Below are 15,959 nucleotides of genomic sequence, written 5' to 3' on the forward strand. Positions count from 1 at the left end.
ATGAGGGAAGTGCTCGTTTCCGGAACAGAACTCTAAAACTGTTTAATATTTCCAGATGAAACTTGCTGGTTTGTTTGTTGTTTAACGCCGCACGGAACAATATTGCAGCAAAATGACGGCAATCTGTCCATAATCGAGTCAGGACCAGACAATCCAGTGCCCGATACCATGCTGTCGGGTACGATGAATTGCAATCATCCAAGTAACGTGTCTGACCACTGATCCATTGAGTCTCTTCTTACAACCAGCTGATGTTGCCTGGACCAATTCTAACCTTGAACCCTGATGGTATCTCCTTCAACATGTTCATCTAGCATGGCGCAAAGAATATTAATAAGGGTTGCTGAAACACATTAAACAATTATACAATATTTTATGTGCAACAATGCAACTGTTTTCAACAATTTCTAAAAACTTGGAGCTGAATGTGAATTACAAACATTCTCAGCAAATAAACAAATCTTCATGATAATATAGTATAAAAATAATTTTAAAATGGAATGAATATTCAAACGAAATAGATCACAGATATGATATGTTGTGTGAGATCAAACACTGGAAATTCTATCTTTGTTCATAGTGAGATTTGGCTGGATGGTGCCTCTGCGGGCAGGACATCCAATCCAAATTACATTGCTGTATATCTGATGCCTTATTACAATGGATCTCTGAATATTCAATGATTGAGACAACCCACCACAGAATCGAGACCTGCCTCAGATACATTATCTCATTCAAATCACATCTGTAACTCTGATACAATACTTATTTGTGTGAAGATCTGACAACCCATCCAAAAGAGGTTACATCAGGTGAACTTTCTAGTCCGTCAGTACTGAGAGTTCTCAATTCTCAGTACAAATGAGCAGCATATCTGACTTCTTTATTTTTAAAATGAACTGAAACAACCAGTTCCAAAAGTATATAGTGTTATATAGTATTATAGTGTGGATACATTAACCTTATTGTTTCTGTAAGCCACAACATCTACAGCCACAAGGAAGTACCATTGAAGGAATATCTGTGTCCAGTGTGGATTTTCTTTTGTCATAAAAAAATATTTTCCGAAGGGATGTACCCTGATCATTTTAATGAAATGAAGGGATGTAGCCTAAAAATGTGAATGGCTCAAGAGCTCACACACCTTTGGGATTGGGCTGTCAAACTTGGCTCAGGGTTTACCTGATGTGTTCTCTATGGAGCTGTTGTCAGAGATCTTTATGCAGAGAGGTATCATATCAGAGGTAAAGGTTTGAATGAGATTGGTATAATCTGACAATATAATCAATGTAGTATGGGTGAGTGGGGTGAGTTGGGTTTAACGCCGCTTTTAACATTATTCCAGTTTTATCATGGCGTGTCAGCTTAATGTGGGAGGAAAGCCCGAAGTGATGCAGGTCTCAGACGTTTACCACTTTGGTGAAACCCATGAGCACGGGTATGGTGCTGACAAACCCAGAAACCAATGTTATGTGTCAATTGTCATATTAAATATATCCCCATGGGCGACATAGTTTGTAGTGCAATGGCAAGTTACATTTAATGTCAAAGTCACAAAATGCAATATGACAAGAAAAGCAATGTGATATTACCTGGCTAATATAATGCCTTAAGTATTGTAACAATTTAATCATTTTAATGTCATCTTCAATGTATAAACAATGGTGGAATATAATGGCATGTGTAATGTCATGTGAGGTGTCATATCATCCATATTGTTAGGAGTAATGGCATTTGTAACACAATTGTACAAATGACATTATGTCAAATCTCTACTGGTAAAATGTACCGACAGTACTACAGTGGTCCAAAAAGAGTCTGTACCACACATTTCTGCATCTACTTGTCTGTACTTGTATCAAGGCATTATGCTCAGTTGATTTCAATGTTAATATGTGGACAATATGAGCTGTGGTGCATAATAATCTTCAACAAAACATCATTTACCTATGGTATAATGTGTATGTAGTTATATCAGAACAAAATAAGGCCATCTGAGTTTAGTTGTGTTTCTCACATCCACCAGTCCTAAATTACCCTTCTCATATCTGCTCATTGGCTGCTGTGTTTTATTGTGAGGACATTTAAAGAAGGGAAGTAACTGTGACTATTTTTCTTTTCCCTGTTTTCAGAGCTCTTAAACACTTCCTCCTTAAAACCTCTCAATGCCAATACAGCAACTGTTGTATTTTGAATATCATAATATCATATAATAGAGGAGCATATTATTTACATATATTCAAAAGCAGACAACTTATCAGTTGTATTTTCTACCGGCTCAACCAAAGGCTGTTTATTTATTCATTTTCTTCCAAACAACTGCACCCTCTCAACCTGAGCATTGACTGAGAAACACACATGATAACATAGATGGCCTAATAATTACATTTATCATACCTCCATGTCAGAATGATGAGATCTGATTGGTCCTCATGATCTTGATAAAATACTTGGAGGGTAATACATTTCGCAGCGGGGGAATAAATCTTGTATACCCCGCCACATATACCTTGGCTCGTGGTATAAAACCTATAAAACCCCATGTAGCCCGAGTGATATTGCTGCAACTTATGATATAGAATCTGACATGGCTCTACAGATTGGTTACAGGTGCCATCTTTAACAATGTTTTAAGTGTAACAACATAAAAACACATATTTGTAATTCCACTTTCCTAAGTGCACAATTCTCCATATTTTATTCATGTTATATCAACTGAGTGAGTGAGTATGGTTTTATACCACTTTTAGCAATATTCCAGCAATATCACGGCGGGGGACACCAGAAATGGGCTTCACACATTGTACCCATGTCGGGAATCGAACCCGGGTCTTCGGTGTGACGAGTGAACGCTTTAATCACTAGGCTACCCGACCGCCCCTTATATCAACTGAAAAGATATAACCATACATATATATGTATAACTTGTCATGGAGCCTGAGTGAGTATTATCCTTGTGACTTCCATTGTTGTTCCGATCCTGACAGGGATACCAAAATACTGAGTACCCATCGACACATACACATGACTGGACTCCCCATAGCGATACAGTCCGTAAAAGAAGGGGTGTAAAAAATAGCTCCCAATCATCACCGGGAAGATCTGTCCTCCATGAGTGTGACCTGTAATAGATAAGAAAGTGCCAAGTATGAAGGAATACATTAGTGAGGCGTGTTCAGGAAGGTGCACGATTGTGCGAGCGTACAGTGAGGCAATATGAGTCTCTCTTGAACGAAAGGAGTGTACTCACTCTCATGGAACAGCATCCAACATGGCGTCGCCGGGGATTAAAACAGCCCCATCCACAAGTGTTACTGGTTCACACATTTATCATTCCATCACAAGTATGATGGGTTCTTACTTTGATGCTCATGATAACAAAGAGGGCGATCATACTTAATTTGTATAGAGTTGAATCCAATCAAGCAGAAATCTGGAGAGAAAAGGATGCTTTGCTGACTACTGACAGTGTCCATCTTTGTTTGTCTTCATTTATGAGTGGAAATGTTGAAGTAGATAAAACACATACCGGTAGGTAGAACCTTTCCTTGTTCCCTTTAGTCATATTATATAGGTAACTTAATCATTAAGTAGAATGGAATTATCTGTGGTTGTGGATGGAAATTCAGCAACTGACTGGCAAATCAAAACTTTCAAAACAATTTGAGAGACAATACCTGTACCACACTGACACTTTCTGATATTTCCCATCTTAACTAAAAACATCATGGAGACTTTAGACATTTAAAACAAAAGCCCACTCCACCCCAGGAAATGGAAAGATCAGCTCCTTGCTGCTTTGAATAATGGCTACCTGAGAGGACGACGTCAACTCTGTATTCAGAGTCCAGGGCGGTCTTGGCCGCCTTCAGCTGATGGGCAAGAAGAATTACTGGCTGACTTTGATCACATGACCCCAGAGCATCATCCAGCCTCATCCCGTGATTGCCGTACCTGAATATTAACATAATAGATCTGCAAGCTTTCACAATACCCACATGTGTTATTTCACCTATCTTTTGACATTGGCAGTAGTTCTTACATTGTATGTTTACTGATAGTGCCTGACATCCACAGAAACTTTTTCATGTTTCACATAGGTAAATGAGTAAACTGGTTTGTGTGTGGTCGACAGTATTCCACCCATATCACTGTGGCCTTAAACTAATTGGTCATGGCTAGCCAAACAAGTGGTCGATAGCATGAGCAACCATCCATGCTATAAGGCACAATGACACACAATCGGCTTGGTCAAATAACCTCCACATGTTATCCTGTTCTTACATGGACTTATCTAGAATTCCAAACTAAGTGCTCTTGGCTGGCACATTGGAAAACACATTTTCATGTTGTTCAAACATAGGATTTGTTTCTTAGTTTGTTCAATTCAGAGGTATTTCAACATTGCATTCAACAATGTATAACTAATAATTTTCTAATTCCAACCTGCGAATTGTAGTCGACATTTGCTGCAGCTGTGGTGTTGGGTATCAGCCTCTGAGCAGGTACTCATAGTTCCCTGTCTTTTGACTAGCATGAGAACATTCCCATTTGTCTCTTACCCAATCCTTAAAGCCTCAATATCATCTGTTCCAGCAAGGCATATTTGTTGTTTGGTGGGTAGTTTCTCACTGGGAAGTCTGACATTGCTATTGTGTAACACAATAAAACCGAGACCACGGAGGTGAGAGAACCAGTTGTCTACATCGCCTGTGTAGTACTCATGATTGCCTGAAACCCCCAAAACACATTGTGAAACAAACAAACAAGCAAACAAACAGAGTTTCCAAATATGTATTGTTGCATTCATAACTTTTTATAGTTGGTGCCAACCATTTTTAAATCTACTTGCTGAACCTGGCTATAAGCATCATTTTCTGTAGATTTTGATGTTATTACTAGACTATTACCATGATTACTAGCTGGGCTCACTAGACCAAACAGAATTTTATGAGATTCGGGTTTTCGGACAATTGGTTAAACTCAAAGACTCGTCACATTTTCAGATGATGACGTGGTTCCTGGTGAAATGACCATGCTGATACAATGGGATAAGTTTAATGCATGATAATTTAAATTATTACTTTGATTATTCTCAGTGTTTATGTAGCAGTCACTACTCCAAAGCCCAAGTCTAGTAACAAAAACATCCTGGTCTTGAAAAATTGGTTTATCCTAGTCCATGTACTAAGCCAAAAATAAACTGATAATACAAAGTACATGTTTGGGCTAGCAGACACACAAGTATTTGGCACAGACTGTATTAGTGCCTGAAATTAAGACCAAGCATGCTAAGACGTGGTGCTTGAAGTTTTATGCTGTAGTATTTTCAACTGGGAACTCTCAAAGCACATTTATTTCCCTAATAAAATTCGGAACAATAAATAGGATGCAAGAAACTCTGACTTGATTCCAACACTCAATCTACTCCATGATTGTTACTGTAGTACTCACGGAAATGAAAAAAACAACTGTTAATATACAAAATATATAAATATTCAAACAACTCAATTAGTACTAATTGGGCCTTGGCACAAATACAGCGTATCAAAGGTTTTTAGGTCTTTTTACACGTAAAAGTGTGTAAAAATATGAACAAAACAGACTATTGTGAAACTGAGCATAACCAGGTGTTAGTAGATCAAGGTGAATGTCCATGACCTATGACACCTTGATGACAGGTGAAAACAGGTGCTTGAAACCCACATGCATGTGATTTGTCAGTGGTTAGTGATTTGTGAGTGGCATTGTGGGATAGTGAATCATCGTCAAAATATCAGAACGTAAAAGTAACATATTCCCTTCTCAAACAACAACTTACATGTCATTATTATTATGTACATAAACATAGCTATTATTTTTATTGTTGTTTTGATAAAAAAAAATCCAGGCTAATTTGCATAATGCCTATAGCCTGTTTCTGCCATGTCAATTTGGACTTAGTTTTATTTTTGAATGTTGAAAGTGCCTACAAATTACCTCCTGTAAAGTACATTTTGTATTGGGCACTGAGATAAAAGTAGCAAGTCCAGACTAGTACTTTTCCAGTTGTTTTGTTATTTCGTATTTACATCTACGTAATGTTTTGTGTCGATTATTAAATCCAGCAAAACGATTTTTTTTCATTTCCATGAGTACTTTAGCACTGACTCCAAGCCAGCCAGTCCTTGTTTTATCTCCTTATTTATATTAAATGCTGAGTGCCAGACAGGGTAACAACATTTAATTCCTCTCCCTGGGCAGATGCTCTCCACTAGACCACAAACACTATCCTGAGAATGCTGAGGTAGCTGGGGACCAATTCTAACTCGGAATCTTCACAGGATTCTGAGCATTATGAGGTTATCATTATTTTAGTGTGGTTCTATTAGCGGTGTCATTGGTTGGAAAATTTAGTATCGATATATCGATATTAATGTTAACATAATACAGTCAAGTCCAGTTAATCCGACATGGCTGCTTGCATATGATTATGCCGGATTAACAAGTATGTCGGATAAACAAAATTAAGTAGTACCAACGTTCGTCTGTCATAGTTCGCGAAAGGTACTTTTGACGTGACCTGTAATGGGATTTCCTCCATGTATATCAATATATCAATTAACAACAAACATGACAAAAGTAGTTATTCTGTATCAAAATATGGTCATGTCTGAGGCAGGGAATCAATAATTTAGTATGGATATTCAAAAACTTGTATTGATACAGAATTGACATTTAACTTTTCATCATGACATAGGATGACACCCCTTGATGTAACTGAGGTTTTTCAAGCAATTTACATGTTTCACATATTGTACACAGAGCCATTTAAACCAAGATCTTCATTACCAGGGACTGACTGAGTTTGGTTAATCACTTTGAAAAGTATTTTCAGTTCTATGGCAGCTTGATGTGCAAGGAAATTATGAAGTGATGCAGATCTTAGATGTCCACCACTTTAGTGAAACCCACAAGCAAGGGTATGATGTTGACCTAGAAACCAGGTTTGCCTATCCGAGGAAGTTAACTCTGCACAAGGAATTCAGGCAACCTTTGATGACAGTGCCAACCAATGCCCCTTCTTTGTCGTTAATTTGATTAACATAATTAAGAGTCAACACTTTAACCTCCAGGCTACCCCACATGCAAACATGTGTAAAATACATATGCATGAGAACAGTTGAATTTGAAGAAAACACTAAACTGATATAGACAAAATACATTGTAATAAAGAAAAGTCACAAACATACAAACTGCACCTGTTATAAAATATTTCCCAAATTTGGACTGAATATCCTTAACAGGTTCTACTGCTTCCCTGAGGCTTACAACGCTTCCATCGACAAGATCTCCAGTCATCACAACAACATCTGAAACCATAAGAAAGCATGCCAACATTAAAAGCTCAAATGTCTCCTTGAACATGTTGAATACAGGGTCAACCATTTTGCAAATATTAGAAAATAATTTATGACATTTACAGTCATGCAATATACATGTACCAGGAATACACATGACAAAGTTGTTTGATTCACTCAACTTTGAACTGACCAAAAGTGGTATTTGTGTTATATATGTATGGAGAAAAATGTTGAATACCATTTTTCTCTCTACATAAACTTGATTAACATGTCAACATCTGTGGCATCAGAAGGTTTATAAGTATCCAGCAAAATGATGCATTTATGGTCTTTAGACTCAGTTGTTGAGTCACATAAAAAATAACATTGATAACACTTCCGAAGAAGGGCTGTGTTGCTACCGATGACCACAGGCGTACAGTACACAGGAGTACAATAATTCTGATACATATTTCTCCTATTTCACCATATTGCAGAGATAATACCAAGTGGGTTGTGATCATGTGTTGTGATTAATGAATGAGACGCACTATGGCATTTTCATATTTACCTGCATTTTGCTCATTAATGATATTTACTATCCTTGTAAGTCTCCATCTTCCAACAGTCGGTCCTAGATGAATGTCTGATATCTGCACAATTCTGAATCCATCAAGAGATTCCGGCAATCCTCTGACTGGGATAAGGACTTCTTTTACAACTGGTGGACTCGCAGCATTATAGAGACCATATGTCCATAAAAGAATAGCATAAATAAGTACAAGCTGTAATTCCCGTTGTTTTGAAAAGACGGGCTTACTACTTGAAATGCTTCTTAAACAGAACAGAATAACCTTGACAAACACTAAACCTGTGACTATTTGAAACAACAGCCCAAGTGCTGCATAACAACTGTATGCTATAAAATATGGTTCTCGACCAATGAAATAAAAATTCGTAAAGTAACTCGCATGACATAAAACTAAGTAAGTCACAAGAATAATTCTCCATAATGTCCACTTTTTAAGATCAGGTTGAGTCACATCTGTCTGATGAAGATCATTATCAGAATATTTGACATGTTTTAACCCTTGCTTCTGTGACGGCTTATCGAACATAGTCGAGAAGTTATTCCACACAAATCCGGAGAAAAGAATCAAGAATGCTTGTAAAAAAATTATGAACTGCAATTTCAACATTCTCGCCTTTGTTTCCCAATGGAGAGAAAAGACATACAACTCGCTCAATATGACGGCAAGCAAAACCGTCACGCCGGCAGCCACTTTTGTTCCCAATGAGACCGCCATGTTGTATATACGGTGTCGCTTGTGAAATACCAAAATAGGTATGATGTTTCTTATATGGTATTTTCATGTCAAATAATAGATGTTTTAAAACGCAAAACTAAAGAATTAGCTAGGTCTATATAAACAGCAAACTCTAATGTCTTATTTACCAAACGTGTAGGATAATGTTGTTGTTAGGGATATCAATTCAAGGGAAATAACACAGTCCAAGTTGTGGCAAATTGCTATGAAATGTATTAATCCTACAAACTAAGTTCGAGGCCAATCTTACCTGATATAGGCCGGCTATTTTTTGTTGTTGCAGATCCAAAACTGTGCAAAATAATTTATCTTACCAGTTAGACAACAACAACAACAACAACAAAAAATCATCATGATAAGATACCTTGGACACACTCGCCACCAGTTATATTTGGAAGTTATATGTCACTATCTCCATGTCCGTCACTCATGATTTTGAAATCAACATCCATTAACATTGGCTCTTCTGAAAGTGTGTTTAGCCAAGATCTACATTCAAATTGATGCGGGGCGTTCGGGTAGCCTAGTGGTTAAAGCGTTCGCTAATCACACTTAAGACCCGGGTTCGATTCCCGACATGGGTACAATGTGCGAAGCCCATTTCTGGTGTCCCCCGCCGTGATATTGCTGGAATATTGCTAAAGGCGGCGTAAAACCATACTCACTCACTCACTCAAATTGATGCACTCAATATATTTAACAAAAAAGTCATTCACACTACATGTAAATCACAAGATTGATGCACATGAAAGAAGGAAATGGGAATGCCAAAAGGTTTACCGCATGATAAAAATGTAGGAGTCATATTACAAATCCGCACCATGCTGTGGTCCCATGTACTTGTTTAATTCAGACTAGAGCAAGGAGGAGCTGCGATCCCATAAGCAAGAGATTCTGTCTGAAAGTTTTGTTTGTTTGTTGTAAAACACTGCTCTCAGCAACATTCCAGTTATATGGTTGCAGTAAGTAAAGTAAAGTAAAGTAAAGACCAGACCAGACAATACCGTGATTGATAGTGTGAGTGCCATTGGGATACGATGACACGCAGTCAACCAAGTCTGCGTGCCTAACCAAGCAATCCATTTGCTTGCTTCTTACGACCAGTTTAGGATGCTGGGGACCAATTCTGACCCAGGACCCCCAATGAAAGATGCCATTCTTCACGCAGCAACATAAGTGTAGCCTATTGGATGAGCTGGTAATGTAAATACAAAACAGACAACATGGTTGATTATTGTTTATGTTCATCTGAATTATTTAGTACTAATTATGATTTCAGTGTAGCCACAAGATGTGAGTCGGATCATTTTCCCATTGTGTTTAAGTTTGCTGTTACAGATACAGAGAATGTTATCAGTAACATGAATGCTGATAATGCAGAACCTATTTGTAGATACCGATGGTGTGCTGGTAAGGCTGAAGCGTTTTCTGAGTTACTTCGGGACTCGCTATCATCATATAGTTTTGATGATTTCATGGGTGATATTTCTAGCGGTGTTAATTGTGCAGTTACAAAATTGACATCATTGATCATTACTTGTGCTTCTGTCAGTGATATGAAGGTAATTACAAGTTCAAACATTTGTACATTTTCAGGAGCAAGATGGCATGATAGCGAATGTAAAGAGCTGAAACATGAGAAATATCGTATTCTTAATATGTTTAGAATAACTGGTGATCTGAACTATTTACAACAGTTTAGACAGTTAAGAAATGCGTATCGAAATATGTGTAGACAAAAGAAATTGATTTTTGAAGAGCGATTACTTGAGGATTTAATGTCTCATACTTGTAGTCCTAAGATCTTCTGGAACCAAGTTAAGGGACTTGTAAAAAAAACGCAGTAATGCAACTCAGTTTATAGCTCCATCAGAATGGGTCTCCTACTTTAAAAATATTTTGACTATAACTGATTATGATGTTGATCATGATAATCTTGCTTCCGCTGAGAGTTTTGTTTATGAACACGAGGAATCTAACTGTTTTGTCTGCAATGATGAAGAAATAAATGATATTTTGAATTGTGAAATCACTGAACCAGAAATTTTACATGCTATTAATCATTTGAAAGATGGTAAGGCGGCTGGTCCCGATGGAGTTCTACCAGAAATGATAAAGTGTTGCAAGGGTAATCTTCTTCCTTATCTAGTTATATTATATAACGCTATTTTGCAGAGTGGTAATTTTCCTGAGGATTGGGCTCGAGGTTTACTTACTCCCCTTCATAAGAAAGGCAGCAAATTTGATGTAAACAATTATAGGGGTATTACACTTAGTGATGTATTGGGTAAAATATTTACTTTTATTCTTAATAAACGGCTTACTATGTTTTGTGACATTTACGATAAGATACCAGAGTCTCAGAACAGGTTTTAGGGCTGGATAAAGCACCATTGATAACATATTTGTGTTGCAAAGTCTAATACAGAAATACTTATCTGAAGCTAATGGCAGATTTTACTGTTTATTTGTTGATTTTAGAAAAGCCTTTGATTGTGTAAATAGAAAATTGTTGTGGTATGTCATGTTAAATAAGGGTATACATGGAAAGTTGTATTATGTCATTAAAGATATGTATTTAAAAGTGAAATTGGCTGTAAAGTTATCAAATAGCACAGCAACTTGCTACTTTGAAACGCTAAGTGGTGTACGCCAAGGCTGCACCCTTAGCCCTATATTGTTCTCTTTGCTTATTGTTGAATTAGAATCAATGTTGCAGTCCTCCGACGAGAGGGGAATATTTGTGAGTCAAGAATCTCTAGACATTTTGTTGTTATTATATGCCGATGATTTGTACATAATTGATGATACTGTAGTTGGTCTCCAACGAAAACTTAATATCCTGAAATCTTTCTGTATTAAATGGGGTTTAGAAGTTAACCTTAGTAAGACTGAAATTTTAGTTTTCAGAAATGGTGGAAAACTTAGGAGTACTGAGAAATGTAGGTTTGGAGATGTTAATGTTAATGTATCTACCGATTATAATTATCTTGGTTTGTTATTTTCAAATCGGCTGTGTTGGACGACTGGTATCAACTCTCTTGTTCAGGAGGCAAATAAGGCTATGTTCGTTGTTAAGAAATTACAGCATCGTTTGAAGAACATACCCGTACATATACTTTTTAAAATATTTGACATTCAAACTAAGCCTGTATTATTATACACTTCAGAAATATGGGGCTATTCAAAAATTGCAGCAATTGAAAAAAATCAGATTAAATTCTGTAAATTTACTATTGGAATTGGAAGTCATGTTACAAATGTTGCTGCCCTTGGCGAATGTGGTAGATATGGATTATTTATTGATTATCACAAGAGATGTATTAATATTGGTTGAAATTGTTATCTTTACCCAGTTATAGATACCCTAAGCAATGTTATTTAATGCTGAAATCTTTAGATGAAGTTAATCGCACTACATGGGTAACTTGTGTCAAAAGATTATTATTCAGTTATGGATTTGGCCACGTGTGGATTTCGCAGGAAGTTGGTAATGAGACCCTCTTTATTAATGCATTTATTCAAAGGTTAAAAGACTGTAACCAACAGGACTGGTATTGTAAAGTTTGTGAAATATGAAAATTATCAATGTATAAGGAATATAAGTCATTGCTAACAGCTGAAAAGTATCTCTGTGAAATCACAAGCCGTCATTATAGACGTATGTTTTGTTTGTTAAGAGTTGGCGAGTTACCATTGATGGTAAATTTAGGTAGAAGATGCGGTATAGAGTACTGTAATAGGCAGTGCAGATTTTGTAATTTACAGGAAATTGAAGATGAGTTCCATTTTATGCTTGTCTGCCCATGTTACAGATATTTAAGAAATACGTATTTACCTATATATTACTCTTCCAATCCTTCTTTATTTAAATATAATACACTATTATCTTGTAACCGCACTAGTATTGTAACTAATTGTGTTAAGTAAATACTGGAAGCACTTGTAATCCGAAATACTGTTACTTAATACCCTCTGTCATCTGCCTCATACTGTATTTTTCAATGAGTAATTGTACGTGGGCCTATGGCCTTTATACTGAAATAAAGAATTGAACAGACAACAATGGTTGGTATAACCCAGTAAGACTAGGAACTGCTTTGTAATATATAGTATGCAGATATCGAATAATAGTTGTCATTGTTAATAATTCTAAGAACACTACCTCTATTACATCCTTTGCCATAAATCCTGTATTTTGGCTTTAATCACACAAGCTAAAGTTTTCAGATTTTCAACAGACGTCCTCTTCACTGTCAGTTACACAATTAGTATAGAACTATAGCAACCCAAGCTCTGACGTACGTTATGGCGGGAACCTCACTTCTTTCCAACATCTAGTCACAAGAGGTAGATGAAGTGGGGAGTTGGGTTGGGGTACTTCTGATGTAATAGAGGTAGTATTCTTAGAATTATTAACAATGATAACTATTGTTCGATAATTCTTGCGAATCCACTACCTCTATTACATCCTTTGCCAGAATATACCAGAGGGACCCGGCGGGATCTGCCTCTAGTAACTCCCTGAGTAATTGACAGTAAACCTCTTCTGGAATCTATTAATCACTGATTCTAATTCTGACTCGAGATAATTTCCTCTGAAATTCCTCCTGAGGACTTGAAAATCAGAATGCTTCAAGAATCAGTCAAATACGTGATACCTTCACTAGAATTACCGTTATATTTGCTGATCTTGTTAGTAATAATGATGTCATTTTTGGTCTATTTGTACCAAATGACGTCATTTGTTAAAACTGGGTTTGTGACACTATTTCCGCTGCTGACGTCACTTCCGGTTGTAACGTAACTTCCGGTTTGTCACTTCCCTTTTATTGGATAATGACGTCTCCTACCAAAAGGTAAATGGACCTTGTACTGCTATTCCCGGTGCTGAGGTCACGTCCGGTTATGACGTCACTTCCGGTTCTAACTCTTGTCCTTGTTGGAATGAGGCTTGCAGGTTATTAATAGTCTCCTCGATGGCGTTTATCTGGGTCTGTAGCCGAGAGATAGAACTTGAGAGCTCTGATCGGACATAAAAGTCTGTCTGGGTGATCCACTGTTGGTCCCAAGGCAGGAATTGTATAGTGTCTATGGCCCAACGGCCCTGTGGTGGAAGATTGATTCTTGGCTACAAAATCTGTGAGCGACCTTAGAGTGATTGAGGTCCAATGTCGACCATGGGTGAGACTAGAATAGTCCATAGCACGGAGTTCTGAAACTCTAGCTGCTGTCTCCATGGCTAGGAGGAAGGATGCTTTCCTGAATTTTTGAGTTAGGTGGCCTTAGCCATTGGCTCTTAACGTTCTGTTAAAAGTGCCGATCACACAACAGATAGATTCTACTTGGGGAAGATACGAGGTGTGCAAACATCTTCTGGTAGAAAGGATCTCATTAGTCTGTTAAGAATGGAATGGTTTCCAATTGAGAGTCCATCATGTTGAATCCATAGGGATGGAGATTGTATTAGTTATAATTCCTTGTCGTCTTCTCCACTGGACGAACTTATCCCATCTGTTGTCATATATAAGGGAGGATGAAGGACTCCATGATCTTGCCACAGCTTCTGTACCTGGATGTCTGCATCTTTTGCGTGATAACTTCCAGATGTTAGATGTAGGCTGGGCAGGTTGTCATGGAAAATGTTTGACTTGGGTTGTCGTAACGGATCTCGACAGAGGGGTAATAGACTTATTAATATGGGGAACCACACTCTGTTGGGCCAGATTGGTGCTATCAAGATTATTATGCAATCCATCTCCTCCACCTTGTGGATGACCTTGTCTAGGAGACAACATGGTGGGAATGTGTTTGCAAATAGACCTGTCCAATCCATCGATAGCGCATCGATCTGATGAGCCATTGGATCGGGAACTGGACTGACAAACCGGAAGTTGATGGTTCTGGCAGGTGGCAAAGAGATCTAGATGCAGCATGTACCATAACGTGGTTATCCAAGCAAAGATCTGGGGATGTAAGATCCATTCTGATGCCACTATTCTCCCCTGGCGGGAAAGGCTGTGGGCAAGGATGTTCAACTTCCCGGGAATATGTCGCGCGTCCATCTGGCAACTAATGGAGTCCGCCAAGGCAAACAATCGTGTCGTCTCCATCTTCAGAGAGCTGGATCTGGTCCCTCCTTGTATCTGAATGTATGCCACTATTGTGGTGTTATCCGTGGCTATGAGGATTGATGTTTGGGAGAGACGTATCTTCAATGCTTGTCTGTAGAGGATGTGACATTAACCTTGCCTAGAAGAGACATACAGCACCTCAGGGATCTGCTAGGTTGACTTGATAGGGATTGAATCATCGTTATAGTCTTGACGAATCGATCTTCTGGTGGACATAGATATCCCTTGTGGAGTTGGAAACGCGTTCCGTTGTAAATGATGTCTTGAACTGGAGTGGTCTCAGACTTGGAGGGATTGACTCGGAAGCCTCGGTGGGTCATAAGCTGGACCAAAAATGGTATGTCCTGGTGTAGCTGAGCTTCTTCTTGGTCTGCAGCAAGGAAATCGTCCAGGTAACCATGGATTCGTACTAGATGGAGGTGGGCAAACCTGATGACTGGCGCTGTAATCCTGGTAAACAGCCAAGGGGCTATTGATATCCCGAATGGTAAGACCTGGAACTCGTAACGTTGGCCATTGATTGCGAAGCGCAGGTATTTCCGTGATGATGGGTGTATCAGGACGTGAAGATAGGCGTCTTGTAGGTCAAGGCTGATGAGCCAATCTCCTGTCCTAAAAGTCGACCACAACTTCCCTACTGATTCCATCTAGAACTTTAGAGGAGGTACCTGGAAATTCTTATTGAGGATCTTTAAGTTGATGATCATCCTCATGTTGGGCGAATTCTTTTTCAGAATACTGGAGAATAAAAACCTTTGGTGTTGTTGGTCTCAGATAGTTTCTGAATGGCTCACTTCTTTAGTAGCTTCCTGACGGGCAGATCCGCTGCTGCTAGCTTGACTCCGACTAGACGAAATCGGCTTGAGATTTCAGGATGGGATGCTTCTTGAAATGCAATTTGTATTCATGAGCCATGACGTCTAAGACCCAGCGGTTGTGCGTAATCTGCTTCCAATTTTCGGCATATGACAGAAGACAGCCCTCCCACTGGCCCCGGCGTCGGCATTATGTTGAAAAACGGTAGGCGTAAATCCCAGTCCATAGACGTGACAAGGTCGCAAGTGTCTATAATGGCGGAATGGGTGGCAATGAAGTCAGAACTTGCGTTCACCTCTGCCCCCGGATCTGCCACGCCGATAGGATCCTCGTTTCTTGTAGTCGGACTGACGAAAAGA

At 38.4% G+C, this 15,959-nt stretch overlaps 1 protein-coding gene across 1 annotated transcript; it reads right to left on the bottom strand.

Moving 5' to 3' along the window:
• Positions 1-356: 356 nt before the first annotated feature.
• Positions 357-8,635, bottom strand: LOC124142534 (transmembrane protein with metallophosphoesterase domain-like). The gene is made up of 5 exons (XM_046511075.2): positions 7,894-8,635; positions 7,242-7,352; positions 4,563-4,731; positions 3,815-3,954; positions 357-3,122 (listed from the first exon to the last, which is right to left on the bottom strand). Exons 1-5 carry the CDS (start codon positions 8,627-8,629, stop codon positions 2,929-2,931), a joined length of 1,350 nt encoding a protein of 449 aa, XP_046367031.2. The 5' UTR covers positions 8,630-8,635; the 3' UTR covers positions 357-2,928.
• Positions 8,636-15,959: the final 7,324 nt, after the last annotated feature.

Source organism: Haliotis rufescens, unplaced genomic scaffold, assembly GCF_023055435.1.
Source record: "Haliotis rufescens isolate VD_foot unplaced genomic scaffold, xgHalRufe1.0.p SCAF_17, whole genome shotgun sequence".
Classification (NCBI taxonomy): domain Eukaryota; kingdom Metazoa; phylum Mollusca; class Gastropoda; order Lepetellida; family Haliotidae; genus Haliotis; species Haliotis rufescens.